Source organism: Genypterus blacodes, unplaced genomic scaffold (assembly GCF_046128005.1).
Source record: "Genypterus blacodes isolate CSIRO-AG114 ecotype Tasmania unplaced genomic scaffold, CSIRO-AGI_Gbla_v1 ptg000033l_1, whole genome shotgun sequence".
NCBI classification, from domain to species: Eukaryota; Metazoa; Chordata; class Actinopteri; order Ophidiiformes; family Ophidiidae; genus Genypterus; species Genypterus blacodes.
Genome location: NW_027466846.1, coordinates 388,376 through 402,620, shown reverse-complemented (window position 1 = coordinate 402,620; position 14,245 = coordinate 388,376). Strand labels below are relative to the sequence as shown.

At 41.0% G+C, this 14,245-nt stretch overlaps 3 protein-coding genes across 4 annotated transcripts in view; 1 reads left to right on the top strand and 2 right to left on the bottom strand.

The window, feature by feature from the left end:
* pacc1 (proton activated chloride channel 1) overlaps nucleotides 1-14,245 on the top strand; it is a 183,485-nt gene that overhangs the window by 166,030 nt on the left and 3,210 nt on the right. Inside the window, exons 1-4 of one of the 2 annotated variants that reach the window (XM_076146740.1) lie at nucleotides 11,406-11,497; nucleotides 12,423-12,504; nucleotides 13,252-13,351; nucleotides 13,661-13,870. In XM_076146740.1, the coding sequence (XP_076002855.1) occupies nucleotides 12,469-12,504; nucleotides 13,252-13,351; nucleotides 13,661-13,870 (346 nt within the window). In that variant the 5' untranslated portion in view covers nucleotides 11,406-11,497; nucleotides 12,423-12,468. Of the gene's footprint in view, nucleotides 1-11,405; nucleotides 11,498-12,422; nucleotides 12,505-13,251; nucleotides 13,352-13,660; nucleotides 13,871-14,245 lie in introns of those variants that run through there. The other variant, XM_076146741.1, reaches the window with a different exon arrangement.
* On the bottom strand, nucleotides 581-9,491 carry ezra (ezrin a). Its single transcript, XM_076146736.1, has 13 exons — nucleotides 9,257-9,491; nucleotides 7,611-7,694; nucleotides 6,247-6,342; nucleotides 5,853-6,127; nucleotides 5,005-5,088; nucleotides 4,695-4,841; nucleotides 4,180-4,276; nucleotides 3,878-4,041; nucleotides 2,934-3,064; nucleotides 2,483-2,643; nucleotides 2,034-2,126; nucleotides 1,569-1,826; nucleotides 581-1,477 (listed from the first exon to the last, which is right to left on the bottom strand). Exons 1-13 carry the CDS (start codon nucleotides 9,266-9,268, stop codon nucleotides 1,313-1,315), a joined length of 1,767 nt encoding a protein of 588 aa, XP_076002851.1. The 5' UTR covers nucleotides 9,269-9,491; the 3' UTR covers nucleotides 581-1,312.
* nenf (neudesin neurotrophic factor) lies at nucleotides 9,731-11,665 on the bottom strand. Its single transcript, XM_076146743.1, has 4 exons — nucleotides 11,448-11,665; nucleotides 11,275-11,335; nucleotides 10,326-10,429; nucleotides 9,731-10,123 (listed from the first exon to the last, which is right to left on the bottom strand). Exons 1-4 carry the CDS (start codon nucleotides 11,586-11,588, stop codon nucleotides 9,947-9,949), a joined length of 483 nt encoding a protein of 160 aa, XP_076002858.1. The 5' UTR covers nucleotides 11,589-11,665; the 3' UTR covers nucleotides 9,731-9,946.

Here is a 14,245-nt window from a genome sequence, read left to right as displayed (position 1 = left end):
CCCCACATCACAGTTGGGTTGCTTCTCTATTTGGAATATTTGTCACCGACATATATTTAGACTCCGCACACGCACACGCAGACGCACACGCACACACACAAACACACACACACACACACACACACACACACACACACACACACACACACACACACACACACACACACACAGGGTAATCCCACAGACTCACTCGGAGTAGTAGAAGTAGCTCCACTTGTCCTTTCTCCCCTTCAAAACTCGGTTCTACTTCTTTCAGGTCGGAATTTGCATATCCTCAGTCGGGTAAAGCGTTGAGTATTCTTAAACGCTCCCAAATGTTACCCAGGCATTATTCATGCTTTCATTCGCCGATAAAATATTTGCCCAGTGGCTATTTAAACAGACTAACTCGACTGGCTTCACAAGTTGTCTAGCAACCTTTAATGATAACCTATTCCCTGTGGGTAAACATGGAGAGGACACATCCTTTCATGCAGGAGATCAAATAAAACTAATAGACAAAGACATGCAAAGAAGGTAAAAGCAAACCGGAAAGAGATATATTTATTTTATTTATATTTATTTTTGTTTTATAGAGTGAGAAGAGAGTGTTTCTGATATCACACACACACACACACACACACACAGTCCAACATCTGCGCCTCAGTACTGTTATTGACCCCGAGGCTGCACCGGGCAAAGGTCACTTCATATCGGCCCGGAATATGACTTGTAAAGTATGTATACAGAGTATAGATCAGACCCCAAAAAGACACGGTGGAAGCATCGTGGAACTACAGATGGCTGACACTCCCAGCATAAAGTAATTTAGATAAGAGCAGAGTCTGGATGCAAACACACAGAGGACAGGAGGACATACAAAGTTGCCCCATCAATGCTGTCAAGACTTGCACATATGAAACCCTAAACCCAATAATTGTCTAATACATGTAAGCTAATGAACACATTCAAACTTGTTAAATAACTTGGATTCCAAAACTAAATTTAACCCATTCCCTTTGATTATGTATCATTTTCCACTGAATACTTGACATACTGGCTTTGTTTATACAGTAGCCGGTTGCTATGGATTCCCATAATATACACATGGTCGCCCTGTATTGTATTAATGTGGGACATCGTACATTTTTAAGCAAACTTTTTTATCAGACTGGTCTACTGGTCTATAATGTGTCATGGAGGAACTATTACACAGATCAGCTGCTTTTTCTGGGTCTATATGATCAGGTGTGGCTTCAATTATTAAGAATACTTAATAGGGCCTTCATGAGGTGTTTGGAGATAGTTGGAGATCTGCAGGTCTTTGAGGTTTCTACAAGGACTCAAACTCATCAATCCTCTGCTTAGTGTTGCCCTGACGGATCTGACGCAGAGTTTTGTACTTGTCGCGGCCGACGCGGACGTTCTCAGCATGAAGCAGATCGGTGTCGGTCTTCTTGCTGTCGTCTCTGGCTTCTTCCAGCTCTGAGCTTAAAGCCTGTGCAGTTAAGATCACGTCATCACAAGTTCACTGAAAGATCTTGAAGAAGCATAAATGTTTTATTTTGAATGTGATTCATGTGACTCACCGCCAACTGTTTCTGCAGGCGCTTGTTCTTCTCGGCCTCTGTGAGACGCTCTTCCTCCTGGCGGTGGTCGTTGATGTCCTGCGACTGCAGCTCGGCGCTACAGGTGCTGTTCTCCTCGCTGTGCTCGTGATCGCTCTCGTTGTCAGAGGAGGAAGAGGAGGAGGAGGAGGAAGGGGGAGCGAGAGGAGTTGAATTAGAAGTCCTCACAGTTTGCAGCTCCTCCTTTGTCTTCATCAGGTTTTCCTCCACCTCTCTAGCCTGCATGGGAGGAAGGAGAGAGGCCATGTTGGGTATCGGCGCGAGTATCCTGTGAGTGTGTCCGCATATGGACAAGATGTATTCTGGTCAAGGTGATGTAACAGAACACGTAAACCACCGAATTGCAGAATATAACAAAAACATAACTGAATGGCAACGAGAAGGAAACAATGTCCTCAGCTTCTGTGTTGACTGTCAGACGCTCACCTTGCACTGCCATGTGTCAGCCTCTTCCTCCTTGACTTTCTTCGCCTCCTCCAGTAGAAAGATCTTGGCGCTGTACTCAGCCAGCTCTGCAGCCTGAGGGGGAGGAAGGAAACCCATGAAAAGCACCTGTTCCTCTCAGGCATAATGACAACATCAATTATCTGGACAGTTGCTATTTCTCTGCCAGAGGATTGTTGTTGTTTTTGTGTGTGTGACAGCGACAAATGCTGCGAATCAAAATAGGGATGTTTTGGAGATGAATTGTTACTACACTAGAATTAGAATGCAACCACTCAACTGCAATAAAAGTCAGTAAAAGTCAATTGTCTCTTCCACATTCAAACACAGAGGTCAGGGCACTCAATGTTGAGCCATGTGTTCCATTAGAGGACTGTGTCTAAGCGTTTACCACATCTGCAGCTACACCACGTTATCACCGCCATGCTCACCAGCTGCTCCTGGCTCTTTATCTGGTCCTCAGCCTGCCTCACCAGCTCCTCCTTGGCTATAATGGCCTCCATCCTCTCAGTCTCCAGCCGAGCCGCCTCCTCCTGCACCCTCCTCCTCTCCTCCTCCAGTATCACCGCCCTGTCCAGCTGCTCCTGGAGATCTGCAGGAGGAGGGGGAAAGCTTTTAATCTATACTTTTGCATGCATTAGAGCGGAAAAGGGCATTTTTTTGTGTGCCCCTCATCTGCTTTTATGTCCCTTTTTAGTCCTTTACATCGGCAACTGTATAGCTCTAAAATGATACACAGTCTTTATTTGATATATTTATCCCACGTAGGTCCAACAATCACCAGCAGAGAGCAGTACATCTTTGTGTCTTGGTTTATTAATGTATATCAACTGTTGGGCTAATGTCGTCCCTAAATCCCTAAATCAGTTGCTTGTTTCTCACCTCTCTCTGCTCTCTTGGTCGTCTCTTCGTACTCGTACAGCCTCCTCATCAGATCCTTCTTTTCTCTCTCCATCTGCTCCTTCTCTTTCTCTATGGCTTCCCTCATCCTCTTCTCACTCTCCAGTTGATCCCTGCAGAACATGAATATGTTTTTGTATATTTTTATTGAAGCAAGCCTTTGACCTGACAGCGGGCATACAGTTATAGGACTTTTTGGAGATCGTTTTTTTTTATACAGAAAGAAGGGGAAAGGGAGAGAGAGATAGACAAAAGGAAAGAAGGTTGTGTAATTATTTTTATTGTTTAACTTTTTCCGAAGAATCTGAGGTAAAATAGGCAATTTTAAGTACAAATAGATTGAAATAGAAAACAGCAGGAAGCCACGGCCGCTGGAGGTTGTGAGAACCTGGCGCAGCAGTGTGGACGCAGAGTCTAGGATGGCATCAGTGATGTTGAAGCAATGATCTCATAGGTCATTTTTACAGGATGATGTCAAACAGCGTAGGCAACCACAGATCGCGTCACAGGCCGTGGTGAAGAAAAGAAGAGAAGAGAAAAACAAACAAACAAACAAAAAACAAATACAAAGAGAAGGAAATCCCACTCAAAGACCCGACCCAGCAGTAACACAACCCCACATTCACACAACCTCGTCCTGGCTCGCCTGGGATATAAAATAAAATAAATAAATATAAAAAGAAAGTATTCAGTGTTCAGGTTTTCAGTCATTGGTGTGGCATAGCCTGTAAATCTGTGAAGTGAGAAAGAAACGGTTGCCATCTCTGATAGAACTTATCAGTGTGACCCTTCATAGTGGACTTGATATTCTCGAGTCTAAGAAAAAACATTGTGTCCCTCAGCCATTGTGAAATAGAAGGATTCTTGTTGTGTTCACAGATGTTGACAGCGCTGTCTTTCTCTGTTCATTTTGACAAATCCTTCACCTCTCTATCTTTTTCTGCAGCCTCTCCTCTTTAGCCTGAGCCTTCATCTGCTGAACCTCGATGCTGTCAGTCTTACGGCGGCGCATGTACAGCTCATGGTTGCCCATGCACAGCTGCAGGATGCCCTTGTTGACACGCAGACGTGGGGCATAAAATATGAAGTCCTGAAAGACAAAAGTGTTAATTTGGTTCTGTTTCATACATTTCACACTTGTACTTTAGACTTTTTGAGGATTTGTTTTGCCAAAAAGGTTCCAGCAATAGCATTTATGATTAGTATTGTAACATTATGGAATACTTACAGGAGCTTTCTTGTCTATGGGCTTGATGATGAATTTCTTTTCGTTGAAAGAAATGTTTCTAATTTCACTCCAGGGGAAACCAATCTTTGGAGTCAGCCTGAAAGATGATAAACAACAAGAAATATTTATGAAAGCAACTTATTCACATAATATGGACATAAATGTTACATAGCAGTTAAATTGTGCGGCAGATTCATACACAGACACATTGAATTTGCCATAAAGTACAATGAGCGTATAAAAAACTTTTTATGGTGCTACAAATGATACAAATTCTATAGTAACACACTGATGCATGCGGTTCAAGAAAAACAGTCCAGTGAGACTTTGGTTGCTCGTGTTGTCATACAAGCTTGTTTGTCTGTTGCCTTCCTATAGTCGGGCTTTACCTTAATAGTATGCTATGCAATACTACAGTAAAAGAGAATTCCTGTTATTTGAGGGCTGACGGTACAGCATAACAGGGAGTGTGTGGGTGTGTGTGACAGGCAGCGATGTAAGAGTCTTTGGCGTACTTGTCCTCTTTGCCATAGATGTTGAGTCCCAGGGCGTCCACTCCTAACCACAGATCTGTCCCCTTCTTGTTCTTGATGTCAAAGAAGTTGACCCCATACATCTCCAGATCCTGTGCAATCTTCAGGTACTCCACCATGGCCTCGTCCCTATTCAGAAGAGACAAATAGATGATGAGAATGGAACAAATGTGTGTAACAAGTGACGTCCTTTTGATCTCGGTATATCCCTTTGTTTTATGTGACTTCATAACTGCAGATAAGATGTTTGAATTGCTGAAGTGACCTTTAATATGTGGTAGGTTGTACTTACTTTGGCATAAATCTGTGGTCCTCGTGCCAAACTTGGATCCGGTCTTCCCACTGTTCCTTGGACAGCTTGTGTTGTTCCAGCACTCTGAGTGGAGAGACTGGTTATCAGTGACCCACTGGTCACATTGTAAACAGTCTGTGCGTACATATGGTGCAAACTCAAACACATTTGCTACACTGTTGTGTCTCACCTATCATGTTAGATCTTTTGTTTCTAATGCTGACTACGTCACTGCATGAAAACTGAATCACAAACACTTTGAACAACCTCTAATGTGAGATCTTAGGCTGGACGATTCCCAGCATTACTAATCTGCCAGTTTGGTCATGTTCTTCATCATTATATACAGTACACAATCCTTTTCCTCGTCCAAGCTTTGAATTTATGAGAACTTTATCAGAACATGCATAGAACCAGAGAATACAGGCAAAGTTCTTTGTTAATCCAGAACACAAATCAACAATGTTTTTGCTGATTTCAAACAGTTGAGATATTCTTACATATGATCAGAACACATTTATTTAAGAATATTTCTTTTATAAAATGCCCATCTTGTACTATTGTAGTTCAGCCTAAACACAGTGCACGTTGCCACAAGGTGTCTGACTGCTCTTTGGTTGTGAAAATCCTTTGCCTTGTAGAAAGTAATTAGGTTTATGTCTCTGATTTGTCTGATATAAATAGAAAACAGATGAAGCTGTGTTACCTACAGAAAGTTCACGAACAAAAAGTCCAATGAAAATGCTGCAGCAAGGAGCACTCTGTTCTTTCCACACCATGGACAAAGACAAAATGTCACAATAAGATGTCACCAAAATAAATCCATGCTCCGATCACATCCCACTCACCTCTTGGCCAGCAGGCGCTCAGAGGACAGGTAGCCTGCCTGGTGGACTGTCTTATTATACTCCCCATATTTGGCCTGGATGGCGTAGGAGGCCAGGAGCACAGCAGACTCTGGAGGGCAGTAGATATCCTCTGACAGAATGCCTTCTTTTACTTGCAGGAAAAAAAGCCTGCGGGTGACATCTTGGATCAGCTCCTCTGAGATGTCCTCTGGGTAAAACTTGGCCTTCAGCTTAAACTGCAGGGGAGTCTCTCTCCTCACGTCCTGGGCCATGACCTGAGCAGAGCGCAGAGCAAAACATGACGACAGAAGACGTGAGCTTACAAGACAGAAGCAGAAAAGGAGATTGAGGGAGCTTGTGTGAAATGATCACACACTGAATCCATAATCTTCACCTTCTTCTCATAACTTAGCCATGAGAGGAATCCTTTGGAGTCGACAAACTGCAGGCCAAAGTACCAAACTTCACGCAGTCCGATGGTCCGTGCGACCTTTGACACAAAAGCAGGAATGGAGACATATTAAAAGAGGAAAAAACCCAAGCACGGATCCTCCACCATGCTGTCATATTTGATTATCATCTTTTTGTATACTGGGGCAGAAAACAACAGGAGGAGTCAATGGAATACACTTTACGTTTTGCAAGGCTATCACTCGTAACATTGCTGATGGTTGTGTTATATTCAGGTGTGCTGTTTGCTGGGATAAAGACCACCTGACTATTCATCCAAACATAAAGAAAGGTGCTATTGATTAGGTAGGAGATACAGTTACAGTTACAGATACAGTTTCTTATTGGAGATCTGAATTGGAATTCTTTAATCACAGTCAAATAAGGGGACACATATGCAACAAACTCACTTTTTATGACACTTTGCAGGTATTAAAATGCAACATACTCTAGTTACATATGTAGTGGTGATCATGTGACCGTCTACCAGTCGAGGGCAAAGGTGATGATGTACTGACACGTTAACAAGCCTCAGGGAAAGAGGGGCCTTTACTTCAGGTGGTAATTTAGCTTTTGTCTTTTTTCATGTGTCAACAAAAAACCCAACTAACAACTTGAACTCAGCACATTTTCTAGGACTTGAACAAAAACAAGAACTAGTAGAGAGGCATGAAACAACCTGTACGAAAGTTAAACTGTCCAACTTTCACACATCAAAGTGAATGTGTGATTGGTACACTGTAGATCTACAACGTATTTCATTTGGTACATTTTCAGATACAATGAGGCATAAGTTCGGGGACATACTGCACACCATTACAATGAAATGAAATTCAAAACAAAATTTCTGCAACAAGCTCTGTCTCTTGTGAAGCTTATAGTGCTGCTACTTACTACAGACTGAAGTCGGTGATCATTTATAGAGATGTAGTTGGTAGTGGTGTTGTTTTAGTCATGTTTTACCATAACATACATACATAAGTGGGGCAGAATATTATTATCCTCTGTAATATTGGTCTAACAGTTTCTTTCTAACAGTGTCTGTACAGGGAAAGTGATCAGCTTCAGTGTTGTTTTACGTTATCACAAAATAAAATGTATTTATGGTCAAACTGAAAGGAAATTCTCACATTGTGGGCAGTATATCATTGTATTGAATCGTGTTACACTGTAATTGTATGAGCAGTTGATCTACATTTCCATTCTAAGAATTGTCCACTGCCTGCCAACTTCATTTCCCAGCAGATATGAACCCGTAAGTCTTAAACGCTGGATGTCTGGGTGCTTTGTATACTGCAGTGTACTGACCTGGTCAAAGAGCTGCTTTCCTGTGGTGCTGGGAAGGAAGGAAAACTCCAACTCTGCATCCATGGAGGTGACCCGAACATTGACCTGCATCAAAGAGGCTGATGTTTAGTCATATGGTGGTTTGTATTGGCAGCACAGACATTATTGTTTTATTTAATGAAATTATTTCCCTTGCTATAAATGTGTAAAAGGAATATTCAAATATCACATATCACACGTGTAACCAGCCAAAGATGAAATAACTTTGGATATATACTACATGGATACTCTTAAGGCACACTACGTCAAAGATTAATTTATAATCGTGACTCAAGTGAAGGCGCATTAATGTGAACTGGCTGTGAAATGATTTCCTCATAAACCATAATTGCTCGCTATCTCATTAGACTTTGGACTGCCCTTGTGACGGAGGACAAGGTTGTACATACGCAGATTAAAATATCAAAATGGTCACTGTTTGCCAAGTTGCCTTAAGACCATTGTTTGTAAGATCAACCTCCTTTATAAAACAAGCAAACAAGCAATCTGGTTCTGATTAGCAGAACTCTTGGTTTTGTTTAATCATGCTTAATGCACTTATGATGTATATATGTGAAGGATTCAAGGACAAAATGAAAATGTTATTTCCACAATTTGTTACACTTGTCTATATTGACCATGACCCCTGCTTACTGGGGAGATTGGGTTTGTGACAGTTACACAATAATTTTATGAACTCACACCAGGCCACGCCCCGGGTGTCATAAAGATAAATCCACCGAAACTTAGGCAACAAAACTGCACAGCCATTTTTCCACCTGAATAAATACGATAACATCTTCCAACCCTGCTGTCCTGCTGAAACATTCCTTAACGCAAGCTGCCACCACCTGACCTTCTCCCAGACTTTCAGTCAAATTGACCCTGACGTCAGTATGACCCCTTGAAAAGAGGCTTTCTCCTTGGAGTGTCAATAAGAGTTTCAGGCTCCGTTTGTCTTATCAGGTTTCCTCCAGACCGATGTCTCATTCTTCAGGAATTCTTACTGAACTCACAGCAATGATATGTGCGTTAATGATTCTTTAGTTTTATCTGTCTAAAACTGAAAGGAGGAGCAACAGGAACACAACGGGTGTTAAATAAATAGACTAAAGCTGGCTGACTCAGAAAAATAAAAGGGGAAGAGTAAATAAACCAGTTGAGAGCCGATGAGTTGCTGGTGAGTGTAAAACTTGTAACACACTGACTTTTATAAATAAACCAGAAGTGGGAAAAGGTAATTAACATGATTATCATTAGTTAGGGTTAGGCAAGACTCCACAGCTAACACATGACCCACTTCTACATATGAGGTAGAGCTTTTCTGCCACACATGCCTGCTGTATGGGTCAAACTCTATGTTAGGTTAATGAGTACATGCCAAGGAAATGTGCCTCTTGGAGTTAACTCTCAAGTAGGAACTAAACGAACAGACATTCAATATCTTAAAACACTGGAAACAAGGAAACTTCACATTAGACATTGCTTTATACCATTCATACATTATAAATATTTTAATATCCCTTATAGGTGAACTTATAAACACACAACCCTCATAAACTTTGACAAGAAGACATTTTTTAGTGATTCATTTTATTATCTTGCCAACAAAAGCGTGGGAATCTCACCGTTTTAGGCATCTTGGCTCCGAGTGGTGGATGAGCTCCAGCAGAAGAAGAAGAAAGTCTTTCCCAGGTTGACTGAGACCACAGTGGCCGACTGAGAGACAGAACCTCTGGCTGATAAAAGAACGCAGCTCTGCTCCTGCTGGCAAACTCAAGGGCAGGGCTTGTGTCCTTTGAACTGAGCTGTAGATCACTCACACTGATGTGGGAGGCTCGACTTGGTTACTATCACACAAACCAAAAGATCTTTCAGCAGTGGGATCACTCCACAGGACGCACAGGGCAAGACACACAGTTCCGCCCAAAGACAATCACCTGTCTCAGCACCTTAGCTGCTGTGACCTTTGATCGAATCATGCTAAGCTACAGTATATAGCCTGGGTGTTCTATTTATGTCGCCTGTTTGGAGGTGACATAGGTGAGACGTGGACTATCACGAAGAGGAAAAAACTCAAAAGAAGACTGAAAGTTTTAGACTTTAATGATAAATGTGCAAAAAGTAGCAGAATATAAATGCTTATCACAGTTTTAAAGGTTCACAGAATTCCAGATGTTTGTACACATAAAGGAGCTGATAATTAGTCTCACTCCCCTTTAATGCAAATCTAATTCTGATCAATTAAATATTCTAAAAGGTTCAACATTTTGCTACATGATTTGTAATAACCATCATCAACAACAGGTGAAATTTATCTAAAATTCATCTTTGATTTGAAAATGAAGCTGGTCCTCTGGTTTGAAGTCCTCATTGGGGCTTCCGTCCTCATTGAGGATGCGTGATGCCGTGTAACCCACGATGGGATACTTTGTTTTGTACGTGCCTTCAAACACACTCTGGAGTGACTGCAGCTCCTCTTCGGTGAGGCCAGTCTGTTGATGCACAGATGGAAAACATGTCAGCTTACATTTAATATTTAGTGTTTAAACAACTGGCTGTATGTATGCTATTGATTATGAGCTGATATCACAACACTGTTTTTGCTTCACCCTGTTCTCAACTCCAGACACTTTTATAATGTGTGAAACGCCACTAGGACTACGTTTGAGCTTTTGAATGTTTACATTAACTCACAGTATCAGATGTCAGATCTGCTGGGTCCAGGGACATCTTGGCTATAGCTCGACTGGAGTCTTTACCAACCAGGGCATTATACGGTGCATCTTTCCCATAGAATTCTGCAATAGACATAACACAAGATCCAACATCTGATTTTGGCAGTACTGGAATGAAGGCAAAATGGAAATTCATGGATGGAATGAATAGGATAGGACTTATTGCCTATTAATCATATAATCAGCATATGATGGAAAGCACGCCAAGTGAGGAAATGAATGCAGAGATTGTTTACTCGAGTTATAAAACAATGGGTTACTTTCACATACATTAATTTACAAATGGTGAACTCTTGGTCTGTTACATTGAGTATTCAGTTTATACAGAGTTCAATTTGATAAAGGTGCTTATGTTATGTTAGAGGAAGAAAGCAATGTATTGTCTTGAATCAGCAATCTGTAGATTATAGAGATGGTGGAATCATGGAGTAATTTTGAATGGCTCCTTTCTCCTCCTCCCTACTGCATCCTGGTCCTGCCGCCACAATTCGTATACCCGAGACCTGACTGACAACTCACCCTGTGGTAAATAGTGGTACTTTTGGGCTAAAGGGTTAAATACAAGGACATAGTCCATCAGCAGGAGGCGCTACAGAGCTACATTTTACACGCCACTGAGTTTAAGGATTTCAATCCGGATGTGTAATGCGGATTTCAGCTATTTCTACAAAAAACGTGATTTAAAGAAGTTTCACACTGTAGCTTTAATCAGAGGATAATCAAAGTTTTAACATGCATGTGGAAGTACAGGCTGTTTTGTCAAATCAGGAACTGGATTGAAAATATATTGACAATAACAACTTTCCACTCTAGTAAGCTTTTGTGCACACAAGATAAAACAAAACGTGATTTCGAACTTTGCTCCGGATTTCACCAAATTCCAAAAGCTCGTGGGGGGTTTTATTTACCTTTTCCCTTGGTGACATCAAACACAACTCCTTTTACTGCCATGTAAATAGGCTGCCCCTCCTAAAACAGGGGGGTAAACAACAACAGATAAATCGTCAGCAGACAACCAAACAGGCGTGTGTGGTACACACAGACACAAGCCCTCATACACATACACACAAACAAACTTTACCTCGCTGCCGTCGTGTCTTTTCAGTTCCTCCTCTGTGAATAATCGCACAGGTTTTGTGGCTGGTTTATATTTTAGTTTAATATCTTGAGCTAAAGTTGTACAAAAGACAATTAACAGGACACAGATTCGTGTTGTTTCCATGACGGCCTGTCTGCTTAGACGAGTTTCACTCGAAAACTTTCATTCATTTCCCTGTAGCTCCTATCTGGAGCTGACGGTGCGTTTAAAGGTGTCGGAAATATGCTACAAACTACCGCTCAGTTCCCTAATACAGGCTTGAGCGTCTGTTGTCAAATCGTGTATAGTAAAAGATAGGTCAGCTTTACTACAAACACATTTGCCTTTTTAAACGCTTCAAAACTAAATTTGCCAGTTAATATGCAATCAAACTTCGAAAGCACATCGGATTGTGGAGTTAATATATTTAAATAAAAGTGTTTTATTATTATCTTGGATCACATTGCTTCCCCCTCACATTTATCAAGTATCAGATTGCGATAGACTCAACTGTTTAAATATTTTATTTGGGTTAGTAACTTCAAATTTTCCAGAAGGTGAAGTTAAAATGCTAAACATGAGAAGTAAACATAATTTATTAACCTACTCGTATATATAGGAAATCCATTTCTACTGCATTGGTGTTGGGAAAAAAAGAAGAGGAGGACATATTTCAGCTGTTTCTAACCGCTGAGCTTGAAACCGTAGTTTACGATGAGCACCTGAAGGTAGCATTAGAGATCAACAAAAGGAGGGACGGAGTCAAGACAAGACAAACCAAGGACACAAACTAGGAGACGAGTTAGTGTATTGGAGTTGCTCCTGTAGGTGCACCGCACGGCGGAGCCTCATTATCATGGGATGGGCCACTATCGTCGTCTACACAAACTCACAAGTGTATGGCGCGTTTGCTTTCTGACGGGAAACTAAAATGGGTCCGCTTTTTATGAATGTTTGTTGTTTTCCGACTCGGTGTAGATAACAGCGTGACTCCATACAGAGCCAGAGAGAGAAGAGCAGCGGAATGCTCGGAAAAGAAAGCGACCGGCCTTACCGGGAGGTAGGATAAAGTTACATCTGCCATTGTGTGTGCGTGTGCGTGTGTGTGTTCAGTCAGTATCATCATCTAAAGTTATCTAATAATTAGTCCTCACAACAGAAAATTTAGGGACGACAAACTCACTTTCCATCATGTGACTGGACAGCTGACCGTGTAAAACAGCTTCCTGCAGCATAAAATAAGCTGACTCTGTGTGAGCTCTAATAATGGAGTGGACCTAAAGCCAAACGCGCTGCCTGTCCAATTATCGCTATCCCATAATAGAAAGTTATTAAAGTTGCATCACAGCAAAAATGATTTAAAATGCAAAAAATATACATTTACACTGAAGCTGATGAATTATGAGCAATCTGTAATTTTGAGTTACAATTTTAATATTTTAAATAATATTATGTATACGAGTGATGATAAACATTTGAATTAAAATGATATAATATAGTGCATTGTAGTCTGATATCTACATAATCTGTATAGTAAAGTGTATGGTCCTTCATAATAAATGGCTCTAAACTCATTGTCATGAAATATACTGCAGTTATAAATCCAATTTATCACATCTGCAGATAAGTACTAAGATAAGCTACAATTATTAAAGTTCAGTTCTAAAGTTTTGAAAGTGTGCTTGATGCATTACAGTGCTTTATTTATGTATTTTGTTTGCTATAGTTGTGTTATTTGTGATTTTCCATACCTTGGGCACTATTTCAATGTTCTCTCTCCTTTAACACTCTGTTCTTGACATCACAGTTTAATGATAATGAGGATGATGAAGGTGACACGCGGTCCCAAACCCTTTATGAAGCCATAACAGGAGAACAAGAGGAGCTAAACGAAAGCATTTCACAAGGTAACAGATATGTGGTGGGTCATTCATTTTTCATCAGACATTCTGTTTTAATGAGCTGCTAACCTGAGAAGAAGTTCACTCCTCTGGGTTCTCAGCTATGAGCTTTCTAAGTGGTAAAGTGCAATCTGATGAGCTTTTATACCCCCAAAAAAGAATAAACTTGGGGATAAAACTTTAAAAAGATGCATTGAATGTCTTGTGCGTTCATCAGTTCAGTTGTTTGTGCCTTTTTAACACTTCTCTTACCAGCTTTTGCTTTCATGAGGCAGTTTGAACAATTCCTCTCTCCCTTCTTCTCTTGTGTGGCAGATGATGACACCAGGGACATCAACCCGTATATGAAATTCAGCAAAACATGTCTGAAGAATGTTTTCACAGTCGTGCTCATCCTCATCTACCTGTTGCTGACTACTGTGGCTGCTTTCCTGGCCTACCAAACCATCTCTGACTTCATGGAGAAACTCCACAACCCCGTCATGTCGGTCACTTACAACGAGGTCGACTCATTTCCCCACCCAGGTTTGTAATTGATATACAATTCGAATAGGGTAGTGGGTACAGGCAATGGAAGTAAAGGATGAAGCTTTCAGGACATCCCAGTGTATAGTGTGTGCTTCCTATGTGTGTGTCTAGGTGTAATGTGCATTGTGTAATGGGATGTTTCAGGTTCATTTAAATCATGTGTCATGGCAATACAACTTTTTAAAATCATGGTTATGCAATCCAAGTAATTTAACAAATGTGTTGTTGATTTCCCGGACAAAACAACATGGCTAAACTTCCTAAACCCTTTTGTAGTTTTAGTTGCCACCGGTGTGATCGTTACAGCCCACTGATCCTAGGATTTTGTGGTCCATTGTCTATAACACAGTTTGTTATGTATTTTAATGGATT